Below are 17,768 nucleotides of genomic sequence, written 5' to 3'. Positions count from 1 at the left end.
CATTGAAAATTTTATTTTCTCTTTTCATTCCATTTTTCACAGCGCAATTTTGAAGCCCCAGCTAACAGAGGGAGGGAGTGCAGAGACAGGGAGACCCTTCCTGTGTTCTCGGATAAGCACTGCCCCTCCCTCCCCCCCTTCTCCTTTCTCAGTGCCTGCTCATCCGGCCCCATCCACCACCACCACTTCCTCTCACTGTACAAGGCCTGACAATCCATCTGGCAGGTTGATGTCTTAAGTCTTATTTTTTTAACAGTCCTTACCCGCCGAGCCTCCCCTTTCCCCTGACGGGCTGTTGACTTCTTAGTAGCAGGCCCCTGAGCAGTAGACTGCCCAAAGGGGCCCCCTTCTGGCTCTGGCCACCTGCATCCTCATGGGGGTGGCAGTGGGTTCTGCTGACTGGGCCACAGTGGGTTAGATGTTGGGCTGCTTAACACCAGGTTAGGGGTTCAATCTCACCAGCTGCAATTTGGATGAAAAACGAGGCTGGCTGCTCCAGTAAACAGTTCTCTGTCCTCCTGGGAGACTGTGCGTCGGAACTGACTCAGTGGCTGTGGGTTTGGTTTCTTTTATTGACGAGGCTTCAGGAGCAGGAGCAAGACCTGGTGCCTGGGTCAGCTGTGTAGGCAGAAGGCCTCCGCAGGTGGTGAGGGCAGGTCCTGAGGCGCCACGGGCTCAGCTGCCCATGTTGAGCTGGTGCTGGACCAGGTGGCCCTGCAGGCCCTCCCTCATGCCCTTGGCGTCCAGGTTGAGAGCCGCGAGCCACAGGCTGCGGCGGGCGCTCTGTGGAGCTCCGGAAGCAGATGCAGGACTCCCACTCTGTCAGGCCTGGGCCTGTCGCCTTAGGCACCAGGTCCACTGTTTCCAGTCATCTTAAGTGGCTGCTGTGGGCATCCCCTCAAAACAAAAAACCACCATCCTCAGTGCCATCGAGTCAATTCTGACTCGGCAGCCTTACAGGAAAATAGAACTGCCCCTATGGGTTGCTGAGACTAACTCTCTATGGGAGCAGAGAGCCTCGTCTTTCTCCAGAGGAGCGGTTGGTGGTTTCAAACTGCTGGCCTTGTAGTTCGCAGTGCCACGCATCACACTATGCAGCAGGCTCTGCTGTGCCCTGGGGCAGGGCCCTGAGGACGACACAGGGAATGCTTGGGGGTCTCTTGCAGATGCTCTTCTTGGTTTTCTTGCTTTTGTGTTTGTTTTAAACCTGTTAAAAATGTACGAGTCCACACTTAGCTCGTAAAAAATAACCAAACCAGAGCCGTGGCCATAGAGTTGACCCCTAGATAGAGAGCTGCTCCACAGGGTTTCCGGGGCTGTCTGTCTTTATGGGAAAAGACAGCCTCTTCTTGGTCCCTTAGAGTGGCTGGCGGGTTCGAACTGCTGCCGGATGGTTAGCTGCCCAGTGCGTAACCCTCGGTGTGGTCAGTGACTATCCATTGCTGTCCTCAGGGTGGTACCGGAGGGGTCATGAGCCTCGGTCTCTCATCCAGTGCCGGCTCTCCCCCTGCAGACCCAGCTTGACCAGCAGGAACTCCTCTGCGGCCAGATCGCAGGTGTCGTGCACTGCATCGCCGCCCTGGCCGGCTCTCCCCCTGCTGTTATCCGGCTGCGGAAGCTGAAGTTTGCTGTGAGGGTCGATGGCGATTACCTCTGGGTGAGTACACCGGGCCCTGTGGCTGCAGGGCCGCCTTCTACCAGGGATTAGTCAGCCCAGCTTATAAAGGATCGCTTCCTGGAGTCGGGCTGGCATCCTTGGACACCAGTGGGCAGTATCAGGAGTGTCCCCGCTCCAGCTGCCCCCCAGGATGGAGTACCCTCCACAGTGCTGCTCCCTGCAGTCAAGTTGACCCAACCCATGATCCCCTAGTGTGCAGTGTCAGCAATGTGTCCCCAAGCACACAGAGTCAGTGCCCCTCAACGCTGAAAACAGTGCTCCAAGATGCTCCCACATATCCCAGTTGCTCTGCTTCTGGCTGGAGCCTCCTCTTAAAAACACACACACACACACACACACACACCCCATACACACACACACCCATACATACCACCACCACCGCCCCCGAAACTGACTTAGAGAAGGATATGGCAGGAGACAGAAGCTTCCCCTTCGGGATGGTTTGCTTCCCTAAGCTGTGGGGTTGTGTAGCGGTGCCTGCTGACTCACGGCTGTGTTGGTCTCAGAAACCGATGTCCTTGACTGGATTCTGGTTGGGTTTCTGGATCCATGAGGCCTTTTGTGTTTACAGTGGGCACCTGTGTGTTTACAGAAAGGCCCGCGGGTTGGGGTGGGATGAGCCTGTGAGCGCCGCGAGCTGTGAGTGCACGTTCTCAGGGATTTGTGTATTTTTTTTGGTCAAGTTTTTCTTGCTTTGCTTACGTTTTTGATGGTTCCCTGAGCATGTGGAGAAAATTACCACCCATGTCCTATGTGGCAGAGTGTAAGCCATTTCAGCTCCTCCAAGACATGGCTGAATGGCTTCCGAGCCCGACAGCTGCCCCTTGGCCCAGCACCGAGCCCTCAACCCCACTCTGGCCTTGGAGCTGGGCTTTGTGAGGCAGTCCCAGCCTCTGCCCGTGGGGAACCAGGTGACTCCCCGCCCCGTGTCTTTCACGGAACCACGCTCAGTATTCTGTGTCCCAGTGACGACCCTGACAGCACAGGGGGTCAGAGGGGAGGCTGCCCTGCCTGAAGGACTGGAAGGAGGGCCGCCCTCACTGAGGTACAACAGCAATTGCCCGGACACGAAGCCAGTGTGACTAGGGTGGGGTGGAGATGCACTTTTTAACGGCTGGTGATCGAGAGCCTGGCTGCTGGGACCCCGGCGGGGGTGGAGAGGGCACTAGAGCCGGCCTGCCTGTTTCCCCTGGCAGGTGCTGGGCTGTGCAGTGGAGCTCCCAGATGTCAGCTGCCGACAGCTTCTGGATCAGCTCATTGGCGTCTTTCGCTTTTACTGCGGCCCTGTTCCTCTGGCTTACCAGGTAGGAGCTGAGATGCACACAGCTGTCACTTCCTTCCCAGAAACACATGACCAGGCCCTCCTCCTCCTGGGCGCACAGAGAGAGCTGCCCCTGGCCAGTCCCCATGGGAGAAAGTGCCCGTGTCTCTTTTCCAGAGCTGTCCCCAGGGAGAGCTGAGCGCGCAGTGGGACTCCTTCATCGCGAGAGTCCTGGCGAACACCAGCGATCTGCACAAGCTTGTCAGCGCTCTCTGGACCGTGGACAGGACGAAGGTAACACCCCACCCCCACCGACCCCCGCCCCGGGCTCGGTTGCATGCTTAGCAAGGATTCCTCCACCACTTTTTCCTCCAAAGACCTCTCTCTGGAGACGTGAATGGCAGATGCCATTTCTCAGTGAGGGGCCTGGCTACAGCCTGCGTTCAGGCCCCTCTCTCCTCCTCACCTGCACAGGTGGAGCCCCTGCTGTTGCTGAAAGCTGCTCTCATCCTGCAGACCTGCCAGCGCTCTCCACACGTCCTTGCAGGCTGCATCCTCTACAAGGGCCTGTGAGTAGCGCCCCTCCCCCCTCGCCCTGCACCCTTGCCACTGCTCCACATCCCCCACCACCCTGACATCCTAGGCCAGGGCCCTTCTCTCACAATTCTGAGGGGTTGGCGCTGCCAAAATCTGACCATTTTGGTTGGGTAGGAGCGTTGGTGGTGCCATGGGTTAAGAGTAGAGCCGCTAACCTCAAGGTCAGTGGCTCAAACCCCCCAGCTCTTCCTCAGGAGAAAGATAGGGCTGTTGGTTCCCCTAACTATTGACAGCCTCAGAAAGCCTAGGGAGGTGTGCTGCTCTGCCTGTCCTAGAGAGCCGACCGACTCGGTGGCAGTGTCTTGGCCTTTAGGTCTCTGGGGCTTCAGGCCCATCTTTCAACAAACCTGAAAATCGAGACGCTTGTGTTCAGCAGATGAGCATGTCAGAGGCAGCCTTAAAGAGTGCCCTGGGGCTTTCAAAATAGAGGCAGGTCCTCACTCCATTTCCCATGAGTGGTCAGCAGAGGCCAGCAGGGCTTGAATGAACGCCCCAGCATTGTCTGCAGCCCGTAGGTGAGGCAGAGGGGGCACCCTCCTGCTTCTCAGTGGTCTAGGCATGTCGACTGTGGCTCAGCCCCTCAGAGCATGGTGCAGGCCTTCACCCAGGCTCCTTGTTCCCGCCTATCAGCTATGGCTTATCTGGCTAGCCTCTTGCATGCCCTGTACCCCTTCACTGCCTGCTGGGCTGGCTGCCCTGTGAGGTGGAGCACTTAGGGCCACTCCATCACTCCAGGCAAAGCTTCCTGAGGACCAGGCACAGGTGCCCCTGAGTCTCCCCACTGGGGAAATTGTGCTCTGTCTCTCCTGCCAGCTGTCAGCCCTTGAGCAAGTTGCTTAACCTCCATGTGGGATGGCTGTAGACGGCCCTAGTGCACAGTGGTCCTCCTGTACTTTACTGACACCCCTCATCCTGTGTCCCAGGTTTATTCTAATGCTCCGTGTCATCCTCACTAGGGACACAGCCTTCAGAGGTCACACCATTCCCTGGGTGACAGGAGAGGCTGGACATTCATTTCTACCCTGGCCTGGCCACCTCCTCCCCAAAGTCAGTCAGTCAGAAGCCCGACACAGCCAGGACGCCACCTGGTCTTGCGGTAGTCTCGGGGCGCGCCGGCGTTTCTCCCTGTAGTGCACAGGGTCACTGTGGTCCGCACCAACGGGGCAGCACCCACCAACAGCACCAGCAGCAGTATGGAGCCAGTTTTCCCCCAGTGGGTGCCCGTGAGGGAGCACTGACTGCTCAGCAGCTGGGTCGGACCATGTGGTTGTCCAGTCTACAAGTTGGGCAAAAAGGCCGCCAGTAGAGCATTCACAGCGCTTCCCTGGCCCACCCTCCCTTCCTCTCTGCCCCTCTCCCTCCCAGCACCCCCCGCCCCATTATTAGCAGTTGGGGAGCACCTTCCCCTACTCCCTCTGTTTTTACCAGGGCTTCCTGCCTCTTCAGTCAGGGCTGGTGCAGAGAAATCAGAACAGCCTCAAATCATTAGCATCTGGGTAAAGTGAACCAAAGGCCAGAATGGGGAACATCACGCCGAGTGGGAGGGTCTGCGAGGTGCTGTGGGCCCTTTCAGGAGCCTGACGTGGGAGATGGGATTACCGCCTGGCCCGAGGGTAGCAGCGCACACTCACAGCCCTGTCTGGTGCCATCTCTGAACCAGCAGTGTTGGTCAAGAGTGGCTTGCTGTTTCTGTGCGCGCTGCCCTTGGTGTCTGAGAGGGAAGTGATGTTTCTAGCTGGACCTCTGTGGTCTCCCCTTCTGGGTCACGCACATTCGACAGGCCTCACCTCCTCTTCCGTGACTGAGCCGAGACGTGGTCTCGAGTCCTGGTGTTCAGCGCAGCTGGGCATATGCGAGTCTGTTGCTTCCACTGCTCGCAGACATGGCTGAGCTGGAAGAGATGCCCTCATGAGGCTGTATTTCAATACAAAATCCATCTGCCGTTGAGGGGTCTGCCTCAGTCAGAGTAGGATCGCACGAAGGTTTTCAGCGGCGCTGCCTTGAGCAGGGGTGTCGCCAGGCCTTTCTTCCTGGTGCCTTTTGGTGGATTGGAACTTCGACCTCCCTCGTGTTCCCAGCGAGCACTTAGCCCAGCGTGCCGTCCAGAGCGACCACGTTCACTTGTGAAGTGGCCTCATGATTTCCTTTGATTCGCTTTTGACTTTCTTGGTGGCAGCAGACGCCTGCTGTCTGCCGGCTTCTGATGATGCCGGGATCTGTCACGGATCTCGAGGTGGCGGCTGGAGGCCTGTGGTGTTATGGTCAGGTTATAGCCACTGAGAGTCCCCCCACCGTGGGGCGATCAGGACCTGGGAGAGCTCGGGGTGGCTGGCGCATCTCTGCTCACTGTGGTTCTTGTCTCTGTGTCTCCCCTCGTAGGGTTGTGAGCACCCAGCTCCCGCCGTCCCTCACGGCCAAGATCCTGCTGCAGCCGGTGGTGCCCCGAGACCAGGTACTATGAAGGCCAGGCCTCCAGAGGTGCCCTGATGTGATGCCCCAGCAGGCATCTCTGGGCAGGGGCGGGGGGGAGTAGCAGGAAGGCCCTGGGTATTATGGACTCTGGGGGCGGGGCCTTCCTGCTTTTATCCCGCTCTTGGATCCCAGCCACATCTGCCCGGGGCTGGCCACTGTGTCCTCACGTGGCCAGCATCCCGCCTCCCCCGCCCCTCCCCGGAGTCTGCGTCTCTGTAGGATCCACCCGACTGCCAGCTGCTCCGTCGAATGGTGACATCTTCAGAGGCTTCCCTTCCCAGGTCTCCTTGGTGGGGACCAGACTGGCTGGGGCCAGCAGCGTAGCTGCAACCCGAGGCTGTTCAGTCAGCTGTAGGCTCTGCCACAGGGGAGGTCCAGCAGGCAGGCCTCAAATGATAAGTGGACATGGAGGTAGCCACAGGAGCCCATGTCATTCATGTGTGTGCTCATGGTGGGGGGTGGCTCTGAAGCTGCCCGATGAGCCTCTTTTCCCCAGCCCCCCAGGCAGGTCCTGATGGCGGTGCTTCCTCACGCCCATCAGGCCGAGCAGCAGGCTGTACAAGACCGGCCTACAGAAGCACCTAGGGGCACCGAGATGGGTGGAGCTGCTTTTCTGAGCAGTTGATCTCACTGCTGTCAAGTAGGAGAAGGGAGTGAGGCAGCCTACAGTGCGGCTGCTTGTGTGACAGTCTGGCACCTGGCCTGTCCCTGCCTTCCTTCCCGTGAGCCATCTGTGTGCCAGGCTGTCTGCCACACTCGGCGCGTTCACCGACATGGAGAGGCAGTGGCAGGTAGAACCTTCCTCCTGGTAGATGTGTGGAAAATAAGACAGTCCTGCCCTTTGTTCCTCAGGCTCTGTCCTGAAGAAGTGCTCTCCGGGAGAGAAGTCCTCACCACACACACTCAATGCTTTGTCACCACAGGGCTCACCCGAGGCAGGACTCGGCCCTCAGCCTGGGCTGCTGGCCCACCACCTGCCCTCCTCCTGCCCCTGGCAGCTCAGGCTTCAGAGCCTGCCCTCCTGCAGCATTTGCTCTCCCTCCTGCCCCTCACAGAGAGTGTTGGCCACTCCCTGGAGATGACCCCTTCTCCCATGTGTTAGACCAGGTTGACTGGAGAAACAAATCTAAGGACATTCATATATGTATAAGAAAGAACTTTATACCAAAGAGTAGTTGTATATTAAGAAGACATCCCAGCCCAGCCCAGATTCAGTCCCTAAGTTCGATCTTAGCCCATAAATCTGATCCTGGTCCATAAGTCCCTCGTCAGACTCACTGTCGCATGCAGTGATGCAGAAGGCATGAAGTTCACAGGCATGTACAATGTCTTGTGGATCCAATGGCAGTGGACACATCTCCAGGGCTCTGGCTACCATCAGCCTGGCTCCATGTGGCTTGTCAACAGGACGGTGTAGCAGAAAATTACAGGCTTTCATTGAGCCACGGGTGCACGTGACTAGCAGAATTGTCCATCATGTGGTCTCAGAAGGGTCCATGAGGTAGATTTAAAGAAGGTGCCTCTGACATGGCCAGTGTCTGCTAGGGGCAAGAGTGGCATGTGGGTAGCACACGGAGCCCCCAGATAGCATGCGGGAACATCCTGGTCACTTCTGGTTCCATTTTCCACCTGCTTTTGGAAGCGCTTTGGATATACGTGTGTGTGTCATCTCTGCCCACGAGATGGTGACCGCCACGGCTGAAACAGAGCATGGAGGCGCAGCCAGCGGTGCTTCACTCTGCTGTGCGCCGGTCACTGAGTCAGCCGACTCGGGGGCACCTCACAGCCGCAAGTACGGCAAGGAGAAGCACACGGGTGTGGGTAGAGAATGAGAATCCTGGCATGCCGTGTACTCTTGGCCAATGTTTATTACACACACACACCCATAAAGAAGTAAATATTAACCCAGAATAAGCAAATAAACTTGACATTTGGCTTTAATGATCTAAAACATCATTTTTTTAAAACTCCCAGAAAGGAAAGCCGTGTCGTTTTAGTTTGTCTGCCTGTTGCTTGGTTGGGGCAAGTTCTGTGGACCCTTGGTGGCGCCTTGAGTTAGGCATTGGGTTGTTGACGACCAGCTGCTTCTCAGGACCAAGATGAGGCTGTCTGTTCCTGGCAGCGCTACTGCCACAATGGCGTGCCTGGCCCCATGGTGGGCCCTGGGGCCCAGGGAGGTGGGACACATGGCCCTGTCCCCCTGGGGTTGGCAGAGGAAATGGCCTGTCCTGCACATCAGCCTGTGCTCTTTGATGCTATGTCGTCGTCGATGCTGGGTGCTGATGATGACGCCCAGCAGGCCCTGTACAGGCTTCTTGGCCATCGTCCTATGGAGCAGGTCGCCGGGCCTTTCTCCCGCAGTGCACAGCCATGCTCCCTGGGTCTCTCTTGCGGAGCACCCCGTGGTTCACGGCCTGGCGCCCCAAGTCTCTCCTCTGCGATGCACTGCTGGTTCGAGGCCTTGCTGCCAAAGTGGAGTTTGTAATGAGCGGCGGGGGTCACTGACAGCAGCTCCCTCTCAACGTGGCCCCCTGTGAGTGGGAGTGTCGGGGTGGGGTTGGGGGGGTGGGGCATCGCAGTGGCTTGATGAAAATAGGGACCTGGCTGCTGGTTTTCCTTTCCCAGAGCCAGCTGGTGGGGGAGTCTGGAGTCCCGCTGATCCAGACACGGTGCTGGCCTTGCACCTAACTGTCCTGTGGATTAGAGGAGCCGGGGCACAGGCGCCTGTCCCCGTCCAGGCTTTTTTCTGCCATAGCTGTGGCGGGTCCCTTGTTGCTGGATTGGCCGATGTAGGGGGGTGGTGGGGACTGGAGGCCCTTCAGCCTGAGATGAAGAGCGCTCTGGGCCAGGGCCGTGGTGGGCAGGGCTGGATGCCAGCTTGGGATTCTCCATGGTGAAGCAGGTAACGAGACCAGAGACAGAGTGAGTCTCATGCGCAAGCTGGCTGACAGCATGTCGGGTGGAGCTGCCCCTGGTGAGGGCAGCTGGTGAGTGCCCCGGCAGACACCAGACCCTGTGGGGCAGACACGGAGCAAGCAGCTTGCGGCAGCTTCTGCTCCATCTGCTTTGCCCCTGGCCTGGCTCGGGGTCACACCGGCTGGAACTGGTTCTGTTTGCTGAGCAGATGGCCCAGAGCTTGGAGGGTGGGGTCAAGAGGGGCACGTGGTACCCAGTGCCAACTGACTGCTTCTGTGTTCATTCTGCAGGGGTCCCCTCCGGCTGTGGCTGCCCTGCAGGGGAGTGGTAAGTAGCACCTTGTGGCAACCTAAGAACTGCGGTCTGGCAGGGGACCTTCCCGCGCACAGCACCCGGAAGCCCAGAGCCCCTCATGTGTCCATCAGATCAGGCAAATGCAGAGTCTCACAGCTGCAGGACAACTCCCCTTGAAAGCCCAGAGTGCATTAGAAGGCTCATTCCGTCAAACCAGCCTTCTCAGATCCCTGCTCTCAGGTCCCCAAAGCTGCAGGACCACAGTGGCCCCTCCAAACCCCACGTGGTAGGCCCTTCCTGTCAGCCCAGCCTTCTCAGATCCCTGCTTGTAGCTCCTCCGTGACTCGGAAGAGGAGTGCCCTGGTGCCACAGCGCAGCACTGGAAGCGCTCAACAGTGCCACCCCCCAGCTGTTCTCCTGGAGAAAGACCTGCTTCTATCCAGAGATCCAGCCTGGGGGAGGTCCTAGGGGCAGTTCTGTCTGAAGTGGTCACGAGAGTCAGTCGGAAGGGAGTCCTTAGCAGGAGGTCATGCTTTATTTGGTTGTTTGGGTTTGGGTTTTTGGTAGGCCTGTAAGAGAGAGCCTTGGCGGCATAGTGAGGTAAGCATTGGGCTGCTAATGGAGAGCTCGGGGGTCCACTGGAGAAAGAAGTGGCCGTCTGGTCCCAGGCCATTTAGCAGCCTTCCTGGGGCGGCTCTCAGTCCTCCAGGCTCACTGTCGGGCAGAGCCAACTGCAGGGCTGCTGTTGGGAGTTTGGGTGTTTCTTTTTTTTTTAACATTTTATTAGGGGCTCATACAACTGTTATCCCAATCCATACACACATCAATTGTGTAAAGCGCATTTGTACATTGTTTCTCAAAACATTTTCTCTCTACTTAAACCCCCGACATTAGGTCCTCATTTTTCCCCTCCCTCCCCGCTCCCCCCGGGAGTTTGGGTGTTTCACTTGGGTCTCAGGGACCTCTGGACTGGTCCTCCCAGGGTGCTGTGGATTGGGGAGGCCTGGGGAGACCCGCAGAGGGGCGGAGGGTTCTGAGAGAACAGCTCTGTTTTGTTTGGGAGTAGGAGTTGGGGAAATGCCTTTTGTCCATTGACACTGCTTTGTCCCAGTTCCTGTCTCTTTCTGCTGTGCAGGGCCATGGCCCTCCTCCTAGCAGGCCTTGCCCTCCTCCGCAGCCAAGGGCGATGGCCAGGTGGTCTCTCAGGGTGTCAGTGCTGTGGCTCCACTCTGGGCTGTGCACTCCGCCTGCTGCAGTCTGAGCTGTCGAGGGATGGAAGGGTTCATTATCCTTGGTCTTCTCTGCCCAAGGTGAGCCCTCCTTGCTTTTTGCTCTGCATTCCAGGGGCTGCACTCCCCCCGAATGTGCAGGTGGTGCCCGTGTTTGTGACACCAGAGGAAGCCCGCCGTCTCCGTGAGTTCCCCATGGCACAGACGACCAGGTAAGCCTATACACAGGTGTCCCATCTGCAGCCGGGTTTAGGGATCCCTACCCCCCACCAAGTCAGGGGCCTGGGAGGCAAGGGGTTGCCACAGGGTTGGCCACTCAGACCCACCTCTCGTGGAGAAAGCCATTTGCTCTGTCTTGGAGGACTGTTATGTGTGGGACTGGCTCCGTGGCCATGGCTTTGGTTTAGGCTGGGCCCTTGGAGTTCATCCTAGCCGGCCCGTGCCGCCTTCCCCTTGTTCTCCACCTGCCCCAGTGCTTGGCCTGAGCAGAGAGCACTGGAAAGCCAGCCTGGTGACATGAGCTGAGAGAGGGCCCTTGGCCCAGATCTGTGTTGGGGGCACTCCTACTTGCCTGCCTCTGCTTCAGTCCTCTTATTTGTACGAAACTCCACTCCCTGCCATCAAGTCAATGCTGACTCATAGCAACCCTTTAGGGCAGGGTAGAACTGTCCCTGTGGGTTTCTGAAACTAACTCTTCATGGGACTGGAAAGCCTCCTCTTTCTCCTGAGGAGTTACTGATGGTTTTGAACTGCCGGCCTTGCAGCTAGCAGAGCACCGGGTTACCACGGTTTCTGCTATCTGTAGGGTGGACCTCCTGGGTTAATTGTAGGAGGCAGGGTGGACCGGTGATTAGTTAAGAGACTCGGCTGCTAATGAAAGGTCGGTGTGGAGAAAGTGAGGCCGCCTGCTCCTGGAAACACTGGCGGTCTCGGAAACTCCAGGGGAAGTTGTCTGTCCTGTAGGACCCAGTAAGTTGAAGCTGACCAGCTGACCAGCCTGGGTGTGTTCATTGTACAAACTGGGAAGAGCGTGTTAGGGCCTTGGGCACCGGGCCAGCTCCCCACAGCCCCTCCAGAGGTTGGTGGCCCTACCCAGTGAGCGGAGCTGTGCAGGCAGTGACCTTGGAGTCCCTGTGTGGAGCCCTAGGAAGCCAGGCGTGGCCTTATTTCACCCCAGCTGGTATCCCAGATGCCTGTCCTTCGGTCTGGCACTGCCTGGTACTCAGGGCAAGCGCCCCCTTCATGCCTGCCTTATCTTCCAGCTCTCCCATCTTGCCAGCCAGACTCCAGAGCAGCCGGGCGCCACATCTTCTGAGAGCCTGCAGTACGTCGGCACTGAATGAAGTCACCACTGGGCATGTGGGTTCCTTGCGACTGGCAGGGGCCGTGGGGCATGAGAGGCGGCACAGCACTGCCCGTCCCCCACGCCCTGGCCGCTCCCCAGCCAAGGATGCAGGCCTTTCCCGAGAGCAGCTCGACCTATCTGCGCTCCACATTCCAGAAACACCCTCAGGTCCTGTTGCCCCCACGCACCCGTCAGCCCTGGACCAGGAATCCGTCGGCCACCTGAGAGACCCCGAGCCTCCTGGGAACTTACCCACTGACCTAGCCCCAGTGGCCCCCGCCCTGCCTCCCCTCCTGGTGCCCACCCAGAATGGAGCCCTGGGGCAGCAGGAAGACCATCTTGGTGACAGCCACGCACTCACCCCTGGAAATGACCCTCTGTCCCCTGGAAGGACCTGCAGCCCACCACAGTCTCCACTCAGCTCCGTCTCTGAACAGACAGGAATGGAGACCTCTGGGCATCCGCAAGGCTTGGGCCTGTGTGCAGATGGGGTCCATGCAGTACACAGAACGGATGTGCTAGAGGCGGGGCTGAGCCAGGGACTCCTGAGGCTAAACCTGTACACACACAGTGTCCAGGGCTTGGTGCTGGCCCTGCTGGCCGAGGAGCCACTGCTGGGGGACCGCCCAGCCATCGAGGAGGTGGTGAGTGGCCCAGCGCCCCAGCCCTCCCCTGCCTAGCAGACTGGATGGGGGTGGGGGGAGTTGGCTGGATAGGACCTGGCCGTTAGCTGGGCCCTTGGGGTCCATAGGGATCACAAGTGCTTCCCTTGGGGTGTCTGAGGGGAGTGTGTCATCCAGCACCTGATGCAAAGGTGTCCACGGCGAGCTGGGGTCCCAGGGCCCTACAGAGGCTGTGACCCCATCAGTTGCGTGTGGACACATGGTGCGGCCACAGGCCTGGCCATGGTCTCCATGTTCCAGCCACTGCTAGTAACCAGCTCCAGCCAGGAGCTCTGGCCTCTGACCACTTGCACTGAAAGTGCTGAGGAGGTCACAGTGACACCGACTGTCACCCTCCTCTCCACAGACCACTGCAACTCCCTTACTGTCCCCCTCACAGCCCACAGAGACACCGGAAGGCCTTCATGCCTTCCAGGAAGCAGCCTACATCACTACTTGCCCCTTCCCCACTCAGAACAGTAAACTGACCTTCTGGAAGCTCTGTTGCTATAGCAACAGCTTGACGTTAGTTGGCAGGAAGCAGAGCAGGTCAGGATTGCTGTAGGGCAACAGGTGGGTGTCCTGGGGTTTGCTGAGTTCTCACTTGTAAATCCTGAAGGTTCTTTACCTGTCTTATTAGTATGCAGGGCTGGGGACCCTCCTGCCTTGAACACTTGACCTTGAATCATCATTGAGAAGGGGAGGCCGCCCAGCAGCCTCCTGAGCTCCCCTGCCCCTTCCAGTGCTCCCAGCCACAGACCCCAGCGCATCTGCTATGGCTCCTCTTCCCCCTCCCCCTCACTCCCCACAGCCTGAGGCTCCTGCTGGTGGCTGCACGGAAGGGGCCCTGGTAGTGCAGAAGGTTCAGCTGTGGGCTGTTCACTTAGAGGTTGGAAGTTCAGACCCCCCAGCCTCTGGGACAGGTAGGAATCAACCCAGCGGAAGTGGGGTTTTGGGTCTGGTTGCTCTCTTCAGAGGGGAAGAGAAAGCAAGGGTGGAGCACTGCTTCGGCTCTGTGCCTCGGGCTTTGCTCTGCTGCTTTAGGCAAGCCCTAGAGCAGCCCCCGTTTGACTCAGCAGGAAATTCAGTGGGGTAAGAAAACGGAAGCTCGTTGGTGCAGGTGGTAGGTCAGATTTGTGTTTGTTTCTTCCTTACATGCTCTCCCTTGCAGTGGTGAAGTCAGAGGTTCGTTTGGTCCTGTCTTCTGTGGCTCCTTACTGCATCTCCATACCATTTCCTTTGTGTCCCGCGGGGGGTGGCGGGTAGAGGTGGTAGTGGTTAGTAGCCATTAAGCCAAATCCAAGTCCTGGCTACCTTGGGTAGATTCGATTCTGACTTCCTGAGACCCTGTATGACAGTGCGGAACTGCCCCTGTGGGGCTCTGTGAGCCTATGGGAGTAGAGAGCCTCCTTTCTCTGAGGAGTGCCTGGCAGTTTCGAACTGCTGACCCTGTGGTTAAAGCATAGTTTTAGGGAAGAAGAACCCATTGTCTTTTCTAGCCAGAGGAGGGGTCCCCAACTCTGGTCAGCCACCTCGTTTTAGAGCTGACTTGTTCATCAGATGCAACAGCCGTCTTTTATCATCCAGAGAAACCATTCATAGCCTGATGCCACGGACTTGTCTGTAACATACTTGACCGTGTTTCCCCCCGACCCTCTGTGGTTTTCAAGAAGCTCCCCAGTGCTCACAGAGTGGTACCTACAGTTCAGGTGAGCCATGAGGTTCCTACATGCCAACATCTAAGTGGGGCACCCCCCTGGTCTTGGGCCAGGGCAGCAGCTGGGCTGCTCCGGAGCAGCAGCCGAGCTCCCACCAGGGGGCAGCAGAGAGCCACCGATGGTGCCTGCTGGCAGCAGCCTGGAGACCACCGCCATCCATGTCAGTGTGAGTGAGCACCCTCTTAAATTGCAAGCACCCCCCCCCGCACCCCCCACACCCCATCCTTGGGAAACTTGCCCTTCTAAGTGAATGTGAATTCCAAGGGCATGTTTCCTCTGCATATTATGGCCCAGACAGCACTCTAGCCCTTTGTTTGAGGAAGTCTATGAATTGTTCCAGCTGATTGGAGCCCTGGTGGCATAGTGGGTTACACTTACCCCAGCCCCCCTCCAGGGAAAGACGATACTGCCTGCACCCGTAAAGATTGACAGCTTCGGAAACCCACAGGGCCAGGCCTACGTTGTCCTATAGGGTCATCATGAGTCAGAATGGATTGGATGGCAGTGCATTTGGTGTAATTGGTTCATTGGAGGGAAAGCCAGCAATTGCAGGTTTGGAATGGACACTGGGGCAGCTGGGCGGGAAAGGGCGTGCCCACCAGCTCTTCGGGGCTGAGGTCTTCCACAGAACCCCTGAGCAAGCTCGAGACCAAGCCTGTCACTGCTACGCCACCTAAAGGGGGGCTCACACTCTGGAGGAGTACGGTTGAGAGAGGGGCCCTGGTGGCAGGTGGGTTACAGGTCCGGTTGTTAATTGCCAGGTCCACTTCCATAAGAATTTAGAGCTCAGAACCCCAGAGGCAGGTCTGCTCTGTCCTCTAGAGTGGCCGGGAGTCCAGTTGACTCGATGGCACCGGAGTCTGGGTCTTTGGTGTATGTAATAGTGACAAACTGGTAAACTGCCTGTACCATTCAACTTCACACGACTGCCAGGCTCAAAGGAGCCCCGGGGGGGCAGTAACCAACAGCAGTGGCCTCCTGCGTTCCACTCACTGTGGAAGCATGAGCATGGAAATTGGACTTGAAGATAATTTTCATGTGTCACAAAACCTTTTGATTTTATTCCCTAACCACTAAAAATGTGAAAACGATGCTTAGGGCACAGGCCATACAAAAACATGTGACAGGGTGGCTTTGGCCTGTAGGCCGGAGTTTGCTGAACCCCAGGGGACCGGGGGGCTTCAAAAAGTTTGTGGAAATTTTTCCCAGTAACTTTTTAAAGCCCCCTGGCATATGGCTTGGTGGGTTACCCACTGGGCTATTTGCCACAAAGTCAGCAGTTCGCAAGCACCAAGGGAGAAAGTTGAGGTTTTCTACTCCTGCAGAGTTACATCTTCAGAAACCCCTGGGGCAGCTCTACTTCCTACAGGGCCCTAATGAGTCAGAATTGACCTGGAAGTGGTTTGCTAAATGAAAGCACTTAGCAATTTTTTTTAAAAGTCCCCACGGGGCCTGACCTAACAGCTACTGTGATTGATTGACTCTCTGATCCTCATTGTTCCTTCCTGGGGCACCAGCTTGATGACTGTTACCACGTCCCTGCAGTCCAGATACTGCACTCAGCTTGCACGGGCACACACACACACCCTGTTCACACAGGCTCATTAGCATCTGTTAAACTGGGTGTTAATGAGGCTCCTGCTGGCATCCCAGTGTAAGTGGTGGTGTTTGTCTTTCCTGAACCAACAGCCTTTTAGGAACCTTCTGCCTGCACCTTCCCTTTAAGCCCAAGAGCCCCTGCCTGCTCCTCTCCTGCTGCAGTAGCAGAAACACCACAGGGGGCCCTCTGACCTCTCTGGCGGTCACTTGCAGGAGGCTCAGGTCTCCCGGGGCTGGCCATGGAGGAAGGTCTTGGTCAGCATCTCCTTGGAGAGCTCCGTGTGTCTTGGCCTCCAGCTCTACTCCCCATGTCCAGGTCCAGGTGACGCCCTCCATTCCTGGCTCTTCTTTCTTGGAGGATGGAGGTGCCTCTCTTGCCACTATACATATACCCTTTGTTCCCTTGGGCTGTTAAGCACAGGGTCGGTAGTTCAAAACCACCAGCTACTCCATGGGAGAATATTGAGGCTTTCTACTCCCATGAAAAGTTACAGTTTTGGAACCCTACAGGAGCAGTTCTGTCCTGTCCTGTAGGGTCGCAATGAGTCAGCACTCACTCGATGGAGTTAACGCGAGTGAGTTGGTTTGGTTTAGTTTGTGTCGTTCTTGTGTAATTCACCCTGGGGACACTCCCCCTCACACTGCGTCAGGGCTGTGATGGCAGTAAGGGTCCTGCTTAGCATCTCCTGTCCTTTCATTGACTTTTCATGTCAGAGGGCATCATGGGGCATCTCATCATCCACAACTGCCAAACCACTGAGAACCATGGTCCTGCCAAGGGTCATGTACATTGGACACCACAGTTCAGCTCATGACAGTTCCTAGGTTAAGCATGTGGCGCCTCAGCCTTGTTCATTGTCATTGTCACTTAATGGATCTTTCTGGAATGCATCCTGGGAGCCAGGCACCCCACTACAGATCTGTCTCACAGAGATCGGTCGATTCTGACTCACAGTGACCCTGTAGGACAGAACAGAGCTGCGCTCTCGGGTTTCTTTCTGAAGGTCTGGGTCTTGATGGAAGTGTAGGGCAGATGTGGCGACAGAAAGAAAGAAAGAAGGCAAAGACAGAAAGCAGTTTCAAAGGTTTATTTCAGAGATCCCGAGTGAGGTTCAGGGGTCCCTAAATTGGGGTCCGAGAAGTCCCGCCTGGGAGGGAGGGGAGTACAGAGAAAGGGACGGGACCATCCTGGGGGCCAGAGAAGTCGTGCTGTCCAGACGAGAGGTGGAGAGTTTTATAGCCTGGGTCTGCGGGGAGGGAGTAGCTGGGGAATTTTCCACTGCAACTTTGTGGTCTGCAGATCTGGGACTGAGCAACAATGTTCAAAGTTCTCTGTAAAGGTCAGCCTTCTGCACTTGGGCTGGAAGGCCAGCGAAGGGGAGGGGGAGGCCTGGCCTCTCGCAGCATCCTTGAAGGGTTTGCACCAGCTCCGGGTATCTCTTCGTCCGCCTGCCCTGCTAACTCCTGCTTCTGCCTGACAGGAAGCAGACAGTGCTGCCTTTCTCCCTCGTAGTAGCTGGTGGGTTTAAACCACTGGCCTTGTAGTTAGCAGCCCCCTGCCTAACCCCCTGTGCCAGCAGGCCTCCAACAGAAAGAGGCCCTGAAAACAAGCCTTGGGGTCAAGCCTCTTGACTTGCGATTTCACTTCGGAGACATCCAGACAGAACAGCCAGTGTTAGGGCCATGCGCAGCCATGACAACTGCAGCCTAGCCTTGGAACCCGCCCCTGAGGTAGCTCACTTCCTGTGGGGCTGGCCTCAGTCCCGGGTCCTCTCCACCCAACACAACCCCGCCCAGTTACGACTCACAGCCACCCTGCAGGACAGATTCCAGCTGACTGAGCGCATCTGAGGCTGTCCATCTTTACACAAGTAGATAGCCTCATCTTTCTCCCACGGAGTAGCTGATGGGATTGAACCACCAACCTTGAGGAGGAGATTCCAGCTGACTGAGCGTATCTGAGGCTGTCCATCTTTACACAAGTAGACAGCCTCATC

The 17,768-nt window shown here is 57.2% G+C and overlaps 1 protein-coding gene across 1 annotated transcript in view; it reads left to right on the top strand.

Annotated features, from left to right (window-relative positions):
- Positions 1-17,768, top strand: part of HPS4 (HPS4 biogenesis of lysosomal organelles complex 3 subunit 2) — a 44,324-nt gene that overhangs the window by 5,608 nt on the left and 20,948 nt on the right. The window contains exons 3-10 of the mRNA XM_004715336.2: positions 1,514-1,657; positions 2,875-2,982; positions 3,117-3,233; positions 3,414-3,508; positions 5,916-5,988; positions 9,215-9,251; positions 10,563-10,659; positions 11,710-12,436. Coding sequence (XP_004715393.2) covers positions 1,514-1,657; positions 2,875-2,982; positions 3,117-3,233; positions 3,414-3,508; positions 5,916-5,988; positions 9,215-9,251; positions 10,563-10,659; positions 11,710-12,436 — 1,398 coding nt within the window. The remainder of the gene's footprint in view (positions 1-1,513; positions 1,658-2,874; positions 2,983-3,116; positions 3,234-3,413; positions 3,509-5,915; positions 5,989-9,214; positions 9,252-10,562; positions 10,660-11,709; positions 12,437-17,768) is intronic.

Source organism: Echinops telfairi, unplaced genomic scaffold (genome assembly GCF_000313985.2).
Source record: "Echinops telfairi isolate 266 unplaced genomic scaffold, ASM31398v2 ScPeMD7_29;HRSCAF=101, whole genome shotgun sequence".
Taxonomy (NCBI): domain Eukaryota; kingdom Metazoa; phylum Chordata; class Mammalia; order Afrosoricida; family Tenrecidae; genus Echinops; species Echinops telfairi.
This window is presented reverse-complemented; position numbering and strand designations above follow the sequence as displayed.